Raw genomic sequence first — 21,441 nt, 5'->3', positions numbered from 1 at the left:
CTGGTGCGGCACCGACACCGCCAGGACCACTCCTCGGAGGGCTGAGCCCAACGGGCACTGTGACTTTCTGGGCTGTCTGTGCCCATGTTCCCTCTTGTCACCAGGTGCTGCTTTTAGCTAGAAATCTCAGAGAAGGCCACAGAACCTCTGAGTGGTAGAAAGAACAACGGCCTATGCACTTGATACGTCGTCTTCATGCCTGTTCTGCCTCACTCCCTGGGTGCCTCTGGGATGAGCACCTCTGCAACTTAGTTTCCTCATCTGTCCAATGGGGAGAGCAGCTCCTAACTTACAGCCTCGGAGTACTCTGGGAGACCGAGGGCAAGGCGTGCATGTGAGCTCACCTGCTCTCCTCTCTGGCCACCTGCACCCAGCGCAGGGCAGGAGGCTGCAGGCAGAGGCAGACTGGGGGAGAGGGAGGGCAGTGAGAGGGAAGCCACACACCCACACTCCCCCGTGATTTCTACCTCTAGGCTAGCTGTCTTCCTTTCCCCTTCACTGCAGGTGAATGGAGACTAAAAGCTATCAGAGAGAGGGTGCAGGGAAGAAATTGGGGGTTAATCCCTTAGACAAGTTCAGAGGAAACATTCCAGGAGAGTTTTCTCTAACCAACAAGGGTGCAGGAAGACACTTCTGAGTCCCGCCTGGGTGGTCTGCAGCCTGAATACCCCTGGGCCAGAATTTGCGAAGCACCCCCCATCCCCATGGCATCCTTCATCCACCCATACCAGAAACATTCTTTAGGCAGGGAGGATACAGCCCTCAAACCACAATTGTTTTTGGAGGGTGTGGATTCCCATCCTAGGGCCCCACCCATGCCCATTCTCAAGTACAGACAAGGAAGGCAGGACAAGAGCCACTGTTGTGGACAAACTTGGTCATCACAGCACCTGCAGAAGGGCCTGGGGCAGGCCTTCTCAGGGTGAGGCAGCCCTACAGTCTCTGCCACTTGCTGCAGCAGGAAACCTTCGGGCCACATCTGGCAGGAGGGTGCGTGCATCCTGATGGCCTTTCCAGGGGCATCTGGATCATCACAGGCGCTGTGTGGCAGGTGCTTGTCACAGTGCGTTTGCCCACGCCTTTCCTGCCGTAGGCGGCTAATTGCAACCTGATCACCCAGCCCTCTTGAGAGCCCCATGCTGGCCCACACTTCCTCCTGGCATCTCTACAGTGCTTCCAGGTGAAGGCACCAAGAAAGCCCCAGCCCCAGGAGACATTGACTGCGGCTCTTCCCCCCATGCCTGGAGCCAGGGTCGAGGTGGAGGAAGCCCAAAGACAACACAGAAGGCTAGCTGACAATTAGCCCTGCAGGCCTTTTCCAGCCCACCCTGGGACACCAGGTATCAGGATCTGACCAATCTTCTAGGTACACTTTTCCCTATCTGGTTAAAAAACAAAACCACCACCTCATTAGGATTGCATTTAGGAAGAAATCAGAATTAGGGACGTAGTAGGCCCAACACAGTATATACACATACACGCACACATACACATCCAGTCTGCACACTCCCTTCTGGGTTTTACCTTTCAACTTTCCTTCCCATTCAGAAACTTATAATTTGTGTCCAGAGTTAAAAGCTAGTGGGGTCAGAGGCCAGGGTCCTGCCTGAACATGCCCACAAATTCCGGAGGCCCACGAGAAGAGGGACCGTCCCTGGTGTTCAGGGGGTGTGACATCACCTGTACGATGAGGGGGAGTGACAGCACAGACATAACTGTAATGACAACGCTGTCACACATACGTTGGTCGGCTCTGAGTCGGCTTATCTAAGAAAGCAATCTTTCTGGTGATGCAGGCTACAAATGTCCTGCCTAACTTGTCCTGTTTTCCTACACGGCTCTCTGACACTGGGCTCCTCGCCCAGCTCTAACACTAAAAAAATAGCCCAACATGGGGCTCTGTTCACAGGCTGGAAAGGCACTTCTAAATGGGCGTAGCCACTAAGCCAGCTGGAAAAGGCACCCTCAGTCTGTGTTCTGCTCTAATAAACAAACATCGATGCCATTTCCCCAATGACCCTCAGACACGGGAATCACCATATTTAAGAATGGATTCCAGGAGCACAAAACTGACAGGGGTCTCCTGTGAGAGTTCTTTCCAAAGAGATAATGGGGAGGAACGATGGGGACAGCTGCAGACTAAGTCCTCCTGAGGAGAGCATGTGGGTGGAACCAGGTAGAGGTTACGATTTAAACAAACAGAATGCATCACTATTGAAACATCCGGCTTTTTCGAAGGCATTAAGAAAAATAAAGCCATCGAGACTTTAGATTCAACAGTTTACAAGTACTATGACCAGAAAAGGCAAAGCGGGTCTTAGATAATCTGCAGCCAAGTAAAAGCTGCCAAAATTCAAGAAAGAAATATTCCCAGCAGGGCAGGCACCCATCATGTGTCAGGGACTTCTCTCAAGTCCCCCAACCAGGGCATTCTGCTCAGTGCAGAACCCACTCAGCTCTTGAGGGGTTTGCCATGACACAGTTCAGGAGACGGTGCCACACACTGACCAGGCCCAGAGAGACCTGCCACGCACGAGGACAAGGTCATATCAGCCATGGAGGCCGCAGAACGCGAGCACGAGGAAATGTCAGGTTTGTGAGCCGTGATCCGAACTTATGAGCAACAGTCAATGCCGTTTGAGTTAGTGGCTTAGTCAACAATGCGGATAGCGATTTCAGTACTAAGGATACCATCTGAGGCTGGGGGTACAGTGTTCTGAGGCAAGTTCTGTGCTCTGAGGCAAGCTGCCTGTTGTGAAGACATCTTTATATTTTATTTTTATTTTTTGAAGTTTATTTATTTTGAGAGAGAGCGAGCGAGCATGAGCAGGGGAGGGGCAGAGAGAGAGAGAGAGAGAGAGAGAGAGACAGGATCCTAAGCAGGCTCCACACTGCCAGCGCAGAGCCCAGCAAGGGCTTTGAACTCACAAACCATGAGATAACAACCTGAGCCGAAACCAAGAGTTGGCCACTTAATTGACTGAACCACCCAGGCGGGAGCCCCCTGTCAAGACATTTTTAGTGTACAACCTGACCCGTTTCTTTGGGCTGTCTGCTGACTGGAGTACGGCTGTCGGGAAGTATCATGAAGAAGCCTGATGCTGAGTCTGGGCATCATTCAGAGCCCTCAGCTGGACTCACAGGTTAGAGTGAAGAGTGGAAGGGACCATGCATCTACCTCAAGAGAGTTTCCTGGGATACAACCAAGAAACATTGTTCTGGGTCACTTGGCAGGAAGGTTGGATGAGAATTTACCTAAATTGCCAGAAATTGGGTTCTGTCCCCCCAAAAAGAACTTCCCTAGTTAAATGGCCAATTATTAGTCCAGTTGGCAGGATGGTTTCTGACCAGGAGCTGCTAGTAGTGAAGAGAGATGAGCTACAGATGCCTGCCTTCACGTACCGGAATGCCAGAGGACAAACAGGGTGGCCTGGCAGTCAGCTCTGCCAGCAGGGGACCAGGGTGAGCTGGGTGGCCAGCTGTGCAGGGGCAAGCCCTGAGGCTCCGGCTCCCAGGGATGCCCAGTAAACTATTCAGCCTAAATTCATGACAGCACAGGAAAAAGCACACAGTTTAAGGATTCACCTGTGGTTGGAATTCTGCTTCTGCTGCTTACAAGTCCTATTAAATCACTTAACCCTTCTTGGGGGCTCAGCTGCCTGGTCTCTACAATGGAAATAGTATGTCTTTCTTGCAGGGCTGTGGGGAGGATTAGGGATTATGTATCAAAAGCTCCCAGGACAGTGCCTAGCAGGTTATTAAAGCTCAAAAAAAGGGAAGCAAAAAACTCAAGCTATTTTTCTTCATGCCATGTTGTTACATTTGCTTCCTCTTGCTTTATAAGTAATGTCAGCAAAGTAGTTTTCCCCCTAATTCCTAGTTAAGATCTACGGCCAGGAAAATACAGCAACAAGTTGGTACAGTGACTGAGCAACCTTTGCCAGGTTCTGGAATTCCCGTCCCAGTCCTAAACCCTATACTTGAACTCTACGGCAAGTACCTACCTTCTCATTTCAAAAGGGACATTATCTTAGTGGTTAAAAAAAAGGCAGTTCTAGCACTCTAGCACTGGACAGCAAGCAACAAAAAGTTAAGACTGCTGCTCTCAGATGAAGAAGCCCAGGTGGTGGCCCAGGCTGTCAGCTGTCGAGTAGGAATTCATTTCCCTGACAGACATGGCAGCGATGAGTGAAGAGATCAAATCTGCAGCTGACGCAAGGGGAGATCATGACCCATTAGGAGGGATGCCGTAAGGCTGGGAACCATCTGCCAGTTCTTTCGTTTGTGGGAATGGAAGAGGAATTTCCCAATGTCATGCATCAAACTCAAAACCAAAGCTGGCTGTACCACCCTGGCCAGATTTTGTTTAATAAGAAAAAAGCTAGGAGGGGCGCCTGGGTGGCTCAGTCGGTTGAGTGTCCGACTTCGGCTCAGGTCACGATCTCTCGGTCTGTGAGTTTGAGCCTCGAGTCGGGCTCTGTGCTGACAGCTGAGCCTGGAGCCTGCTTCAGATTCTGTGTCTCCCTCTCTCTCTGCCCCTCCCCTGCTCATGCTCTTTCTCTCTGTCCAAAATAAACAAACATTAAAAAAAAATTTTTTTTTTAAAGAAAAAAGCTAGGGATCAGAGGTTTTATTATATTTTTACAGTGATTTGTATTTCCCTCACTGAAAAGTGCGTTATAATGCCCAGATTTTATAAAGCACTTAGTGTTTTTTACAAAAAGGAGCCATCCACTTGTGAAACATTTAAAAAATGGGGTGGGGAGAACCCCAACGCAAGAAGCCAGAAAGACTGTCAAAGAACAGGGCCTGGCCAGGCCCGGTATTACATCTGAGTTCGGGGGAAAAGTCTGCCCAGCCTTTGGCACTTCACCAAAATCACAGAGGCCATAAATCTTGGAAACAAGATCAAAAGCAAGAAGGCTCTGTAAATTTTCCCCACAGGCAGCTAGGGAAACTCTAATTCTCTTGCCCTGTTTTCATCCATTTTCTTTCTCTCAAGTATCTCTCCATATCTTGGTTTGGAATCAGTCTGGCACAGTGCTCCTAAGTCAACAGGTCAAGAAGACATGTGACTTTATGATGCAATAAAGGGCAGCCACTCTGTTCTGTTTGGGGAACCTGGTCACATCATGGATTAAGCGCTGAATCTCGGGAACTTGTGTCTAAGACAGCACTGAGTCAGAAGAAAATTTTCATCATAGGGCTCCTGGAACTCAAAGTAAAGACAACTATTAGGTAACCGAGTCTATCCCCGTAGGACGGCTCCCGCTTCTATCTGGCTTCAAATGACTCAAGTTATTCTCTAGGGGAAATTCATCTATGTGGGACAGCTGTCACCAGCAGGACATTTGCTGTTCTTCAGCCTAAATTTCTCATGACATCACTCACCTACTTCCGCCTTTGAGGGACAGTTTTCTCTCATGTGACAAGTACCCAGGCGGCTGCCTGAAGATGGCTGGGCGAGAGAACATGGCCTCCACTCTTCGTTCAGAGGCCGGTAACCTGTCTGTGTCCCAGGAAAGAGACTCAACTAAATAAAGTGCTCCCAGAGCAGGCAGCTTTCCATGACAAAAGCACACAAGCCAAGATGCTGAGGAGTCAGGGCAGCCTTCCACAAAGCTCTGAGAAGCCACCTCTGCTTGGGTCTCAGCAGCTGTGGGCCTGCGGGGGCTCCGGAGTCGCTGACACATATTTGTGGCTCTATTTCAACAAGTCACAAGGAACGAACACATGCGGATTTACCCTGGAGGCAAAGCACATTCACGTTTCTTCCAGTGAAGCAGGGAGGGCAAGAGAAAAACTGCTTACGGACAAAATCACTCGTGAGCACAGCCACAGCAGTTTTTAATTTGCCTAAAGAACATATCGTGTACGATTTCAGGATGTGAGCAGGGAGCACTGTCCCCACAGTACGCATACTGTGAATGGGAGAGGCCAGCTGTCGTTTAACAGGACTCCAAGCTGGGAAGCAACCCACACCCTCACCCTCCAAGCAGCTGCACCGCGAGATCAGCTGGACCAGCCTCTGGAAGTCTCTTCAGGGTGGGAGTCTCAGCTCAGTCTCAGCAGAGCTCCTCACAAAGACCGCCCGTCACCAGCGCGCCCCTCTGGGGTCTGGATAAACTGTCCGAAAGGTCAGGTTTATTCTCGGTTCTCTGGAGTGGTACTCTTTGGGCACTCGATGCTAAATGGAAACACAGACAACTCTGACATAAACACATTTATGAGGAGACGGACCCCCATCCCGCGACCCCCGTAAGTACCAATGAGCTCTTGGAAGTCTTGCAGAGAAAGGTTTTCTTCTTTGAAGAACACTTCCCCCACCACCATTGCTCTGATTGGCCAGCGCCCTCGCAGTGAAGTATTTTCACCTCTTCTACCTGTTCTTCCTCTCAGCTTCCTGCCATTTCCCCCAATCTCCTAAAACAGCATGTAAACAGCTGAGACCAAAGACAGGCGTGAAATTCCACTCTCGTGCCAAGTGCTCTTACGTGACCCTGCACACCTTAAACATGACCTTGCTTTACAGTCTGGCCTGAGCCATGGAGCTGTGCGGCCCAAGGTGATGTGCTAGCCACTGGCTACCTGATGCTATTCAAACTTAAGTCCTTCCACACACTAGCCACATTTCAAGAGATGAAGAATAGTCGTGTGTCTGGAGGCTACTACATGGGGACTTAAAAGATGCTGTCACAGAAAGTTCTGCTGCACGTTGCTGCCGCAGAGGTCCGTTCTGATTGTCAGTAGCATCAAAACTCCTTGATAATGACATCACTCTACCGCCTCTCGCTCACAATAAAAGCACCTTGCTTTTCACCACATCTGTTACAGAAATTAACAATCACAAGCTGTCAGGACACTGCCTCCATAGGAGTGAATCCAAATCACTTGCATGTTCTCACCTGCCAGTCAGCTTGTGTAGCTCCTTCCATGATTAACAAGGTCCCATGATCCAAGGGTATCTTCACTCTTTCCACATAGGTGTAGTCTCCGTTCTCTTCCTAGAAAACAGCATTCATTGCACTACATTTTTTGTGGTGTGATCAAGACGCAAGAGAAGCTGACGAGGGTCAAGAAATGCAAACCTCTACTCAGCTAGACTATAGGGGCTCGTATACTGGTTCTGTCACTTGGCAGCTGTTTGGCCTTAGGCAAGCTGCGTCACCGTCGGTACCTTAATTTACTCATCTGTAGAATGGGGATGATGACAGGACCTGCCACACAGGGCTGTTATGAGCCTCCACTGATCGAATACGTGTGAATTCCTTGGAGACTGGCACATATTAAGTACAGTGTAAGTGCCAGCTATTATTATCAGCATCTAAGATGCAGCACAGCCCATTCTGACCTGTGAAGAAGTTAAGTCATTCATACGAGAACTCCTTACATCTGCTTTATGCCATGCTCTGTGTTCTGACATAGTGTGGAAAACAAGGCTTTTAAACAAGATGTGGTGTGATGAGTTCTCACTGCTTTTTCAGAAGTTATGATAATTCATTAATTGGTACCTATGTTAAACTAGTCACAACTCTTCCTATAGCTCCTCTGGTGTCTTGGAGATACATTCTTGTTTCTTTCCAGAATAGTCAGCAGCAGGATTTTCTTAAAGAAGGGAGCTCTGGCTTGACCAGAACAGTGTTGCAAACTGAGACTGGCTATTTAAGCCTGAGAGCACAGATCACAACACTTCGGATACAAATGCCTTGTATTCCCATTGCCCCTCTCTTCCAGAGAGCTCAAAGTCCATTCATGTCCAGTCCTCTGATAGAAGCTTCACAGAGTGGCCTGCGAAACAGCCAACAGGTGGGGGTCACTCTTCCTTCGCAGCCGACAAAGGGGTGCGTTTAACAACTTCCGTGCTCACAGCAACGAAGAGCTTATCAAGAGCTGAGACCCAACCTTCCTGATCTTTCCACTTCCGTTCTGGGCAGATCCACCCATTCATCTGCTTCACTTCGGATGCAAGGGACTGCATTTAGGTTGCTGCAGGATTGATTTCACTGCAATACTGTGTTTATGTTTATTATTGCAGGAGTGCTTCGGAGAATGTAACTATTTACAATGATTTCCTTCAGGAAAATCAAAATCAAAACAATAATGAACTTGCATAAACAGTTTAAGTTCTAGGTCCCAACCCTTGGCAGTGACTTTGTCGAGCACAGTCATAACTTTTCCAGGCAGAAGATAAAAGCAATGTTTAAACCTAACTTTTGGTTTCAGTGATTGATTTTAATTGTGCCTGCCACCTTTTCTTTTTCAGTAGCAAGTAAGCGTGAAGCATTAACCTCTGACCCGTCAGCCAATCAGAGAGCAGTGGGAAGGTGACCCTGTTCTCGGGTGGCCCAGCTGCATCTCAAAAAAGCTGAGCGGCTCTCTATAAAAAAGGATTCCAACCACAAATGTATGTCCTACTGGAGAAAAGGTATCAGAAGGGAGTGCATCGGCCATGAGATTAGAGGGCTCAGGGCTCCTTGATTTGGGCTGTAAAGTCAGTTGCCAAATCAAGATTCAACACAGCTAGGAGCAGACCTCTTGCCCTGTACAGGAGGAGTGCCCTACACTCAGGGAGTGCAGCAGAATCTTCGTCTATAACTCAAGCACAGACACAAGGACAGGGCAGAAAAATGAAGTAGAGAGGAAAGACACTGAGCCAGACACAAAGACAATTCTGAGACGAAGATCTCTTAGAACAGTAAAAACATTATTAGGGAAGAGGGAGTACCAAGGCCAATGGAAGAGACGGGGTGAGCACTGTAATTCTGCCTGGAAACATGCACCAGGAATAGACGTAACAAGTGAGAGAGAATTCCAGATGCAAGGGGAAAATACCAGCACTGATAGAAAGTGATATTCAACAGAGCCACGTTTCACTTAATGTTCCTAAGATCTGAATTTTTCAAATGAGAAAAAGCCTCAAGTTGATTTTAAATACACTCCCTCCAATATAACCTTTAGTTGTACATAAAAGCAGAAGGGGGTGATCCTTCCATCATCAATGTCTTCCTACTCTCTGATAAGTTCTATAAAGAGGATTATGTGGTCTTGCCCTTTTGAAATATGCTATCACACATATCAATAAATATGGGAATGACTGAGGAAAAGTACCAGGAAAACATAATCCTATTATCCAGAATTCATGCAATGAATGCCCAGGAAACACTGTATAAATATAATTACGCACTTTACATTTTTATCATTATATTGTGAGCATGTGTTTACATCTTAAAGGTACAGTATTCGCAAATGTGGTTCTATAATATTCCTTTATATGAACATATCTTTCCTTCTTCAAACTCACAAATATTTTTTGACCACCTATATTATGTCAGGCACTGTGCCTAAGAATATAGCAGTAAGGAACATACTATTAGACACTGAGATTTTAATATGCCGGTACTGATAAGAAAAAAAAAAGAGAAAAGAAAGGGAGAGAAAGAAAGGAAAGAAGGATGGAAGGATGGAAGGATGGATGGATGGAAGGATGGATGGATGTGGAAATTTCTAATTCCATCAGGAAAATACGGCAGTACTTACCCTCCCCTAAAAAATTTAGGGGGAAAATGACAACTCATTATTCAAACAGAGAGTTCTTTAATTACTAACCTAGTCCAACACTTTTTCACATGTCTATTTGCTGTTTGCATTTATTCTGTTGTGAACTCTCTGCTCACGTTCTTTGTCCATTGTTCTACAGGATGTTGTATTTTTCTTACTGATCTGTAACCACAGATAGTGAGATATTTACCCTTTGTCATAGTTTCTGCAAATATTTTTCTCATTTGCTATTTGTCCCTTAACTGTGTTTATGATATTTAACGTAGAGTAGCTCAAAAACTTTTAGAGTCAACTCTGACCTTTCTTTGGCTCTCCTTCATGGTTTTTATGCTTAGAAAGTCTTTTCTCATCCTGAGGGAAGTTAAACATACAACTACATTTCCTTTTTGGTTAATAAAAAAAAAAAAAAAAAAGAGTCTACATTTTTTAGATTTAACTCTTTAATCTATCTGGAATTTGGTGCTTTTATTTCCCCCAGGCTTCTTTTTATAAGTTTCCAAATACTTTTGGATAGGATCAACCACAGTGTATGCTGCCCAGGGGCCAGGCATGTCAGGAACTATGTGTACGTCATTGCTAACGCTCATTACAACCCTGTGAAGGAGGTGATATTGCCCATTTTATCGTAAGCAAAAGGAGCTAGAGGGAAAGCACATCTCTAAGGCAGAAGACTGACAGGAGGCAGGCAGGGCTAGTATTTGAATTTAGATCTGCCGGACTCTAAAGCTTCTATTCCTTACACCGTGCTCTCCGAAGTGATCTCTACTCCTTTTGGAATTCTGTAGTATCTCCCGTTCTAATTACAAGGCACGGGACTGAACCGCAAGGGTCACAAACAGCAGCAGGCAGCATAAATGAGGAGTGGCGGTAGGACACAAGACAGTGGGGAGTGGGGAGCGGGGGCCACGGAGAACCGGAGAGCACGGGCCCGCACACAGGTGTAGCCACTCCGCAGCTCCAGCTCACCATTGCCTCAGGGTTGTCTGATTTTCTGGGTTTTCCAGGGAAGATGAGAAGTGGGATTTTTTATGAAAAATCTCCCGAGTTATAAATTTTGGCAAGTAATACAATTTCTTTTCAAACGCTGGGCAGCATAAGCAAGTCTGAGAACCAGGTTCACCTCAGGAGCGGCCCAGCCGTGCTGCTGGTGGGACCCATCGCCTGACCCCTTTTATGCCCACATCTCGTCATTCTACCTAGCCTGGAAGCTTCCGAGCAAGGCCAGTTATGATCTGCTGGGCTTCTTTGATCCTGCTTCGCCATTCCACACGGTAGTGCTTGACAGAAAGCTCAGGACACACATGTCACTTCAGGCACACATTCTTAATTTCAGCGACCCAACTCAAGGAGAAAAGGCCCTTGAAAGCAGAATATAGTTCCGAGTTAGTGGTCTGAGTCTACAGTGAGACCTTTGATTCTTCAAGTGATCCCGATCCTGGTAAGTCGATGAGCTACTTATGTGAAAATTTTCCATCATTTTACCAAGAAGATGCTGATAAAACCAAACGCAAATGAGCAGAAAGGACAAAGTGGGGGCCCGCAACCTGTCTCTCATTTTCCGAGCTCTCAGGAAGCCCTTGACATGCAGTAACTATGATTAGTTTCTGCACTGGAGGCTTCAAGGCTACAGTGGGCCCTTGAATCCTGGAGAGGAGCACATTAATGAGAAGGCAGAGAGCGAGCGCAAGGGAGAGCAGAGAGATGACCTCGCACAATGGGGCGATCACACAGGGAACAGCAAGACACCAGGGCAGACTGGGCACAGATTATGTAAAGCTTTGACAGTCTGGCTAAGGAACTGACATTTTATCTTTTGTTCCAGTAGGAGCAAATAAAGGCTTCTGAGTTGGAAAACAAAGCGATGAAAGCAGTGAGCTCAATCTTGGCTCTCTGCTCTTCTTTTGCTCTGAATGATGACGTGCAATTCCATAGTTTTCCATATTATCTACATTACTAGTTCTAACTCAATTCAACGGTTGTCTGAGCCACACTGACTAAGTGATTTAACAGGATGCTTCAGCCACCTCATCTGTACAACAGGGATAATAGTGGTATCGACTCCATGGGATTCCTGGAAGATTGACTATGAAGCACTTAGAACAGGGCCAGGCACAGAGTCAACACTACACATTTGTTATTTATCATCATCACTTTCCTGTTGTTATTCTGACAATTTCCAGATGACGTCTCCAGCACAGGCCTGTCATCTGAACCACAGACCTATACAGCCAATGGCCTACTTCCCACTGGAAGTCTCAGGCTTCTTCAACCTAGCATGTAGAAGAAGAACTCTTAACTCCATTTATGAATCCTCCTTCAACAAGACCACAATCAAATGCAAAAGTCCCTGCTCCTCCTCCGAGGAGGAGGAGCTACCCACCAACTGCTCAAGCCATGAACCTGGGAGTCACTCTCGATTCTTACCCTTACCTCTAAAGTAGAAATGCAAGTTTTATTGGTTCACCTTCAAAATCATGCCTCAAGTTCATCCTCTTCTCTTCATCCCCACTGCCACCACCTTAGTCCAAACCAGCAGTACCACAGAGTCTCCCACCTTCTATTTAAGTTGTGATCGTTGCTCTTTGTTCATTTGATTGTAGTCTAGCTCCTATGACCTCCATGAGAAAGGCCCCATACTTGTCATATTCACTGCTATATCCCCAGATTTGAGCATAGCACCTGACACATAGTAGGTGTTCAGTTAGTAATTGTGGGACAGAGAAGAGAGGAGATAGAGAGAGAGAGAGAGAGTGACCTATTCCTGAAAATAGCTGTCATCTGGGCATCAAATAGAACTGGGAGAGAAAAGATTGAAATTAAAAGACATTTCAGTACCCTAGGTATGTGGTAAAAAGAGCCTGGGATAAAGATGGCCACTAGGAGAGGGATTCAAGAACAAATTAAGAAGATCTGGGAATTAAAACAATTAAGAGAACAGGAAAGAACTAAAAATAACTTACACGTGAATCTGACCAAGAGAACAGTGATATCGTGAACATAAATGGACTTATTAGCAGATGGAACTGTGGAGTTTTCTGAGAGAACAATAAATCTGATTTTACATTTTCAGGTCAAGTCACATGTGCTATTATAGGTGGCAATGTCCTGTGAATATGTACATGTGATCCCTAAGTGAGATAAAAGTCAAAGCTGGAGATAAGAGATTCAGAAGTCACTCCACCAAAGAAGGAACAGTTGAAGCCATAAGAGCAAGTGAAATCTTGTTTATTAACTTATATAACCAACACACACACACACACACACACACACACACACACACACACACACAATGCTAAATCCTGGAGACATAATAAGACAGAAACTGACCTTGCCCATATGGCATTTACAATCTATTGCCAGTTTATAATCTCCTAAAAACTCATATAAACAAAGATAACAGAATCAAAGATAATCTTGAATATCCACACTTTAGAGGCTGAATGTAAAGGAAAAACCTTTAAAAAGGTATGGAAATAGCAATGAGAAAAGTGTGAGATTAGGAAAGGAAAAGGGAGCTAAGAAATGGCCGAGTTTCCAGCAGTGAGGTGATGGATACGGTATTACAAGGAAGAACAGAATGACAATCGAGAAAAGGCTTTTTTGGACAATGGTATCTGTATATTAGCAAAGTGGTGGGGTGGATCTATAGAACAGGTGTTTTAAGAGTTAAGGGGCACCTGGGTGGCTCAGTCGGTTAAGCGGCCGACTTCAGCTCAGGTCACGATCTCACGTTCGAGCCCCGCGTCGGGCTCTGGGCTGATGGTTCAGAGCCTGGAGCCTGTTTCCGATTCTGTGTCTCCCTCTCTCTCTGCCCCTCCCCCGTTCATGCTCTGTTTCTCTCTGTCTCAAAAATAAATAAACGATAAAAAAAAAATTAAAAAAAAATGAGTTAAGTTGTAAGGAAAGGGAAACTGCAGACATAGAAAACTTACTCCCGAATTTGTACTTCAAGAGCAAGTAAACAAACCCAAAACCACCCCAGGTGTAAGTAAGAATGCCTGCAGAGTGAAGCACAGGGTTTTCTCAAGATGGTAACAGATATAAAGAGATTTCCCCAGCTTTCTGGTCCAAGGATCAGATACATGGTAGAACTGATTGACAAGTATGATTAAGGCTTTTTTGCAGACTGAAATGATTATTGAAAACTGAATGTTAGCCCATGTTACAGCCGCTTAACCTGCTGAGGGCCAGCTGTCCATTTACTTGCCCTATCTCCCAACTATGACTATGCCAATAAAGTTTCCCTCTCTGCTTTTTTAAAGATTTTTTTTCAGCTTGTTTTCCCAATCAAATTGTGGTGTTCCCTTGCCTTTGAGAACCTGGCTGGCTTCTAGACTGCTTCACGGATCACCTAAACTTGCAGCTGTATTTGGAATACGAAACTGTTCCTACAGTGTTGATACAAGAACACAGCTGGACTTACTGTTCACAGTGGTAACATTTTTTAATATTATTTTTTATGTAAAGAGAATAAAGCTAGGACCCGACAATGTCATCTCTAGTTATTCTGCTGACTCAAACCACGCTTTAAATGATGGCATCCTCAATATTGATCTGAAATACATTACTTTAAAAAGAAAAGCAGCTCTTTCTGAAATAAGGTCTGCTAAAAGTAAAAGGCTGCTGGAAGAGCAAAGATCTGAAATCGCCAAGGTTATCTATTCAAAACCGGTTTTAAACTCCTTTGCCAGATACAAATCTTTGGGTGTTTACCCAACTCTTTCCTGATTTTTGGTACTGATTTACCATGGAAGGTTCTGATGAGGTGAGTGAGAATACGAAGTAAGCATGAGCGACTGGTATGGGCAATCAATCACCCTATACCAGAGATGACCAGTGATCTCAATAGTACAATAAGACCTCCCGACCTCTTGCTTGGGAGGTCTGGGCAATTGTTCAATGCAACGGAGGCTCTCTCTGCAGGCATCTAAAACTTAGCACTGTACATCAGACTAGCATGAGAACTCTTGCCTTTCCTTCTGGACTGGACACACTGAAAGGCAAATGGAGTGAAATGCCTGCTGACAGCATTTGTTGTTCAGCTTTGTTGTTGACATAGTACTGGGGGGGGTAGCATGGGGGCAAGAAGGTACTGAATTTCGGCAAAAATAAACATGGCTTTACACTTACTGTTACAGTCATTCTAGAGACACTGAATGTGCATTTAAAATCAGAAGACTTCATGAAATGATGATTCCGTTCTTGGTAATATATTTCCAAGAAATGCAACTTAAACTGCTATCTTGAAAGAGCTCCCCCACCCCCAATACTGTAGAAACAGAAACTAATGTTCTCCTTCCTCTAAGAGCATATGAGGACAAATTCCACCATGTCTGACATCCAGCTGACCTCAGTCACTAGCAAAAGTGCAGGGTTCTCTAGTCATCCATTAAAACAAGACAACTCATTCCCAACCCGTTCCTGGACATCACCTGATCAGACACAACTCCCCCTTTCCCACCGCCTCCCCAAACTCTCTCCTTCCTGCCCCTGTGCACTATGTCCTCTGGAATTCCCAGTCAGTGATGAGCAAACACCCTTAGATCCCCAACCTCATGTGCTCTGAACGTTCCCTTGACTTGCCTGTCTTAATTTAAACCTAGCCATCTCTAGGATTTCAAATCTCTGAAGACTTCTCATGTGGAAAGTGACCTTGTCTGTCCCATCCAGAGAGCCAGGAGATAATCCACATTAACACTTTCAGACCACTATTGCCATACCTCTCTTAAAAATCCCTGCTCCAGGGGCGACTGCGGGGCTCAATAGGTTGAGCGTCCGACTTCGGCTCAGGTCATGATCTCACGGTTTGTGAATTAGAGCCCTGCGTTGGGCTCTGTGCTGACAGCTTGGAGCCTGGAGCCCGCTTCGGATTCTGTGTTTTCTTCTCTCTCTGCCCATCCCCTGCTTGTGTTCTGTCTCTGTCTCTCAAAAAGAAATAAGTAAATGTAAAAAAAAAAAAAAAAAAACAAAAAAAAACCCTGTTCCTCTGAGCTCATGTCATTGACCTGGCCACCTCTGTCCTTCTCTGCCTTGATCCCAGGTATGCACAAGGTATAAAAAGTTCTTAACTGGTCTCCTGGCTTCCACTCTTGCTCCTTTTTAGTCCAGGCTCCACACAGCAGCAACTTACTTTTATAAAATTATCCATCAGATCATGTCATTCTTCTGCTTAACACATTTCCATGGCTTCCTGATGTACTTAAAATCTGTTCCTTCCTGAGGCTCCTGAGCCTCTGCATGATCTGGCCCCTGTCTACTCTCCCCATCTTATCACCTGCTCTGCTCCCCGCTTGCTCACTCTGCTCTGGTGTAGGGCCTCCTTCTCCTTCCTCAAACTCACTAAGCTCTCTTCTGCCCAGCTAAGCAGTCATCTACCATGAAAACTGCACTTGGGAAAGAGGAGAACATCACCAGAAGGGTTAGGAATAGTTTTTATGAGTATGGCAAAGGGAGGAAAAAATTCTCACATTGGGACACTGTTTTAAAAAGACAAGTTTGGAAGCAGACCCCATTCCTACTCAGATGCAAATCTGATGAATCACTTTGGAAAAGGTTGTTCTCCCAAGACTAAAAGGACCATTGGTGGCACTATAAAACTAGATGGTCCTTGGCAAAAAGTGAATTCTTCCCAGTGGCAGTGAGGGTATGGATTCCAACTGAGACAAGGCCCCAAGGCAGCAAATGATGATTCCAACTCTTACGGGATTTCAAGTCTGAAGATAATTCAGTCTTACTAAAACTACTTAGCTTTACCTGCTCAAACATGCACATACCCACCCACTCACTCACTCTCTCCAAACCACTAACTAGCCCTAGAGATAGCAGCTCAAAAACTCAGTCACCATTCCCATTCCACAGGCCACTTCACCCTCTGCGAGTCTCCCTTCTACTCCATTTCACAGGCCAAGGGAATCTTGGGATTTTGGTTTCACTACTACTCATTTCCTTTTCCAATTTTCCACATCTGAAGAGTCACTGTGGCATCTACTATTCTTAACAGCTTAAAAATTCACTGATTATTGCAAAAACTTTCATAGTCCCTTTCATGGGGTAACTTTTCTATTGCTCCGATAAAGCAGCTACCAATCATCACCCCATTTGCAAAAAAAAAAAAGATATAAATGAGGAAGATAGGTGCTTTTTACCATCAGTGACAGATACAAAAAATAAAAACTGACTTTCTAGACTTCATTTAGGGATATATTGAAAGAACAATGATTATTAGTTTCTTTCCAGTATTTCTTGTAACTCCTCAGAATAGATGCTGTAATCCGAAGAGGGGCTGATTAAGAAATATGGATGACTGGGGGCACCTGGGTGGCTCAGTGGATTGACTGTCCGACTCTTGATATCGGCTCAGGTCATGACCTTATGGTTTGTGGGCACGAGTACCGCATGGGGTTCCATGCTGAGCACGGAGCCTGCTTGAGATTCTCTGTCTCTCTCTGTCCTTTCCCCATTTGTATTCTCGCTCTCTCTCAAAATAAATAAAGTTAAAAAAAAAAAAAAAGCAATATGGATGACTGGGCCAGCAGCAGTGGGGTGCTAAAGCGGAGGTTCAGTTACCGCTCCATGAAATACTGCACAGTGTAATTTAGTCACCTTTCAAATTTAAGCTAGTCAGTATTACAGTATGTTGGATTCTAAGATCTTCATTTCTTCTGAGGTTCTGGAAAAATATCAGTATTTATGACCAAACTGACCTTTTCATACTCCTCTCTTCCCAGTAGTGGGCAAAAAAATCAATTAGCAAGATAGGCAGTAGGAACTCCAATTCACTGGGGACTCTCAGAGCCTCCACCATAGGAAGTGGTTTTACAACCATCTCTTCTGGTGCTACAAATAAGGTTCACATTCTTCAGAAGGTGTTACAGAGAGAAGTGGCTACAGAAATGCTGAACTTGCCTCAACTCAGTCACCCTGAGGTGGATATTTTTTAGGATTCGGCTGATCAAAGACAGAGCTTATCCATACATAATGTGCTACAAAAACAAGGCTTTTGGCATCTAAACCTCCAGCACATCACAAACTTCCTGCTATTATCTAATATCCCCCCAACTCAGCCATCACTGTTTCCATGGTAACCGACAGAGAAATAGCAGCCTGCCAAATGGCTTTTGTGGTTCCTTTTCTGGCTTGTTTTTCAGTATAGAATTAAAGCTAGCTGGGAAAAGAACGAGACTAATCTTTACAGCAGGGACACGATGCATTTTGGAAAGTACAACTAGGTTTGGGACAAGGAGTGTAGACAAACTTTAATGAGCCCAGCTTGATAGAATAAAAAAAGGTTCTTGGTTTCTAAAAAATGTCTACTCAAGTATATTTGGTAAGCTTTCTGTCTTGAGATAGTATATCCTGATATTGTCTGGAAGACAGATATGGTGCCATCCACTCTGTCTTTAACTGAATTAACAAAAGAAGGGATGGGATGAATGGAACGGCAAGATCAAGCAAGTCTACCATGCCCCCAGGTACCTTGTTACCATTAAGGGAAATGTAAGTTACTCTGAAATCAAACTGAACGGGCAGGAGTTGCCTGCTTGGACTAGAGAACAGTGAAGAAGGATCTCTTAGGGGAGAGAAAGGTCTGTCCTGGGGATGATGCATGCATGAAGCTGACTGAGCCAACTGTATGAATCGGAGGGGCCCTCATACTTAGGAAAACAAAGATCTCCTCACCATCTCCGCACAGGGAGAAATTGTGAGGAATGCAATGTGTAGAACTGGGGCAGCTTTCAGAAGAGCAGCAGCTACAGAGATCTGCCTAAAGTGCCAGACTGCACAACAAACAGCTGCTGCAGGGGTGGAGGAGACTGAATGTTTAAAAAAAAAAAAAGAAAAAGTGGCCCAAAACATATGCTTTTCTGTCTCAAAACTGCATACTTGAATAAAGTACACAAAAATCTCATGATTCTTCTATGTCACTTCCAGATGAGAAACTCTGACTCAAATCAAACAGGTATTTAGATTCCCTTCTGATAGGTTAAAACGAACTGGATTTTGACAAGAGATGCCCTCCCACAACCTCTAACATTCTGAATGTCTTGTTGACAGACATGAAAATTACAACCCACAGTGGCATACTAAGTTAGGTTCCTAAGAGTTTCCTGACAGAAAGTCAGACTCCTACAAATTCTACACAGAAGACTAACGTAATTTATGCTTTTTAATTTATGCTTTTACCTTGAGTTGTATGAATCATGAGTCATGTTCTCAGAGCTCTCACTGGAGTTTAGAAAGAAAAGTAGACACAGATTTGCAATAACCACTTCCTTTCAATCCTTCAGAAAAGAGATCATTATAATAAGATAAAGATGATGCACCCTAAGGCTGTCAACTCAAAGAAAGGCTTCTGTGCACTTCTAGTTTAGCTAGATTTGTGGAGCCCTGAATTTTTTGAAATCTATGTTAAAAAACTTGAACAAGTCTTTCCAAAAGTTTAAACTTGGGTCTTGTTTACCCAAGAATGGAACTTACAGGTTCTGGGGGAAAAAAGCCATTTTTAAATAAACTGGGTTCAGTAATGCATGATTATAATTCCCAATATATTAACCTTCATTTTTCCCATTAAAAAAACCTTTTTTTAAATTTTTTATTTATTTTTGAAGGAGAGAGAGATAGAGCATGAGCGGGGGAGGAGCAGAGAGAGAGGGAGACCCAGAATCCAAAGCAGGCTCCAGGCTCTGAGCTGTCAGCACAGAGCCCGATGCGGGGCTTGAACTCACGAACTGTGAGATCATGACCTGAGCTGAAGTCGGACGCTTAACTGACTGAGCCACCCAGGCACCCTTCAATTTTCCCATTAAAAACAAATTTTTTTTAATATTTATTTATTTTGGACAGAGAGAGACAGAGCATGAGCAGGGGAGAGGCAAAGAGAGAGGGAGACAGAATCTGAAGCAGGCTCCAGGCTCTGAGCTGTCAGCACAGAGCCTGACACGGGGCTCAAACTCAGACCGCGAGATCATGAGCTAAGCTGAAGTCGGATGCTCAACCGACTGAGCCACCCAGGCGCCCCCCCCCCACCTTTAAAAAAATTTTTTTTTAATATGTATTCAATTTTCCTATTTTAAACAAAAGCCAGAATTGAAAGGACATGCAATTACTTCAAAATTAATCATAATTACGATGACGCAGGAAGCCAAAACTGATTACAGTCAACAGTCTGAGGTGAGGCATTGACACCTTTATATTTCTTCCCAAATCTGTTTTCTCAGCCAACTTTAAGATCTCAGACGAATTTTCTTACTTATTAGGTCTATATTTTTGTCAAATCTGCCATCATGAGTGTAGTGCAGATTCCCTTGCTACTAGCAGACAATTACAGGGACTTTACCACATCTTTAGTATTTCGTGACCCGTGCTTTCACTATACTCATCAAAATAAACTGTAAGACTTCAGAAGATAAACCTTCAGTATGGGCCATCTCCCTCAAATAGAGATCTTTATTCCAAATGGTTGCTTTCGGACACAAGGCTGTGTGGTAGTTGTATTACCCATCTACTCGTTAACCTATAACGTAAGTGAGGTTTATTACCAAGAAATAGCTCTTGATGGCCACGAATAATGTTTTTATATGCGAAAATGAAGACCTTCAGTTGCCTGGAGGGGAAATGGAATGGGAATATTCTGGGCACAAGAACACTGCTAATGCTTAATGACTGGAAACTGCTTCTACAGTAAAACTAATTATCCAGAAAGCATGCTTTGGGAATCCTTAAGCTTCAAATCTGTAAATAGCCCACAAGTGTTTTTAAGAAGGGGGTGGTGTGTATGTGTATGTGAATGTATGTGTGTAAAGAAACAGTGATTGAACAAGTAACTACCTGGCAACAAAGAAAATACCTGTAAGGCTGCAAGTGAGGATTATCCCAAACATCGTGCTGGCTCTACCAGCGGACGTGCCACTCGGAGAGATGGAAGGGTGACTTCCATAGGAAGGCACAGCACCAGGAGGGAAAAGACGACTTCATCTTACTCAATTACTGCTACAGCCAGATCCCAGGACCAGGCTTGACAAAAAGTTGGTGTGGTTATGTCCGGCTTGAGAAGAGGATCTGAACTTAAAAATGAAACATGTGGTGTTCCTCTGCTATTCACATAACAGGAGCCTTACCAAGGGCAGGATGAATTATTCACGTAATTTATCTGACTGGGTTTTCACCGAGTAGAAGGCCGCATATAAAAGCACAACCATATCCAAAGAGAGTATGGCAAAGGTTGGGTCGTCTGCTTCTCAAGTGGTACTCCCCCTGGTACAGGAGAAGGCTAATCAATCACCAATGAAACTGGGAAGGCCAGTCAAACTGCTCAGAAGCAAGTTCACTCAATACATCACTGGCAATTGACAATCCCCTGCTAGCACAGACCAAAGAAACAAAGCAAAGAAAACCTAATCAAGGGAAATTATACCAACAAAAGCTGCCTAATGGCATAAATGCAAAATAACACAATATGCTTCAAAATACCATGCTTGGAAACCGAAATACATGTCAGGAAAGCAGCCCAGTCCATTAACTATGTTCTTAGAGGAAGCATATCTGATGAAGAACAGACATGAGCACTGGCAGGCTAATAATTATTTGGTCTGGATTAGGTCATATTCTAAACACAGCCTTATAAGCCTTTCCACACTGACTGGCTCTGGTTTACTGTTATAAACTAAATGACTGGGAACCTTGGTAAGAGAAAGACACAAAGATAATAAGATCATTTGGTAGAGGTTTGCTCTTTTCTTTGAGTTTCTACCACCTTTCTACCTATCTTAATCCTAGGGTCTTATACTTTTTTGATTTAAGAAAGTCAAAACTCCTAGTGTCCCTGAAATATCCTATAACATGGGTAAAACCCAGGACGGAAAACTAAAGTTATTATGTTTAGTT

General features: G+C 44.7%; 1 protein-coding gene across 5 annotated transcripts in view; it reads right to left on the bottom strand.

The window, feature by feature from the left end:
• Positions 1–5,823: 5,823 nt before the first annotated feature.
• ALKBH3 (alkB homolog 3, alpha-ketoglutarate dependent dioxygenase) overlaps positions 5,824–21,441 on the bottom strand; it is a 31,422-nt gene continuing 15,804 nt past the window's right edge. For 3 of the 5 annotated variants that reach the window (XM_043581000.1, XM_043580998.1, XM_043580999.1), the window contains 2 exons: positions 6,906–7,004; positions 5,824–6,187 (listed from right to left, as the gene is read on the bottom strand). In XM_043581000.1, the coding sequence (XP_043436935.1) occupies positions 6,095–6,187; positions 6,906–7,004 (192 nt within the window). In that variant the 3' untranslated portion in view covers positions 5,824–6,094. Of the gene's footprint in view, positions 6,188–6,905; positions 7,005–19,780; positions 20,812–21,441 lie in introns of those variants that run through there. The other 2 variants (XM_043581001.1, XM_043581002.1) reach the window with 1 other exon arrangement.

Source organism: Prionailurus bengalensis, chromosome D1 (assembly GCF_016509475.1).
Source record: "Prionailurus bengalensis isolate Pbe53 chromosome D1, Fcat_Pben_1.1_paternal_pri, whole genome shotgun sequence".
Taxonomy (NCBI): Eukaryota; Metazoa; Chordata; class Mammalia; order Carnivora; family Felidae; genus Prionailurus; species Prionailurus bengalensis.
The sequence above is the reverse complement of the archived record's forward strand: the minus strand, read 5'-3'. Positions and strand labels throughout refer to the sequence as shown.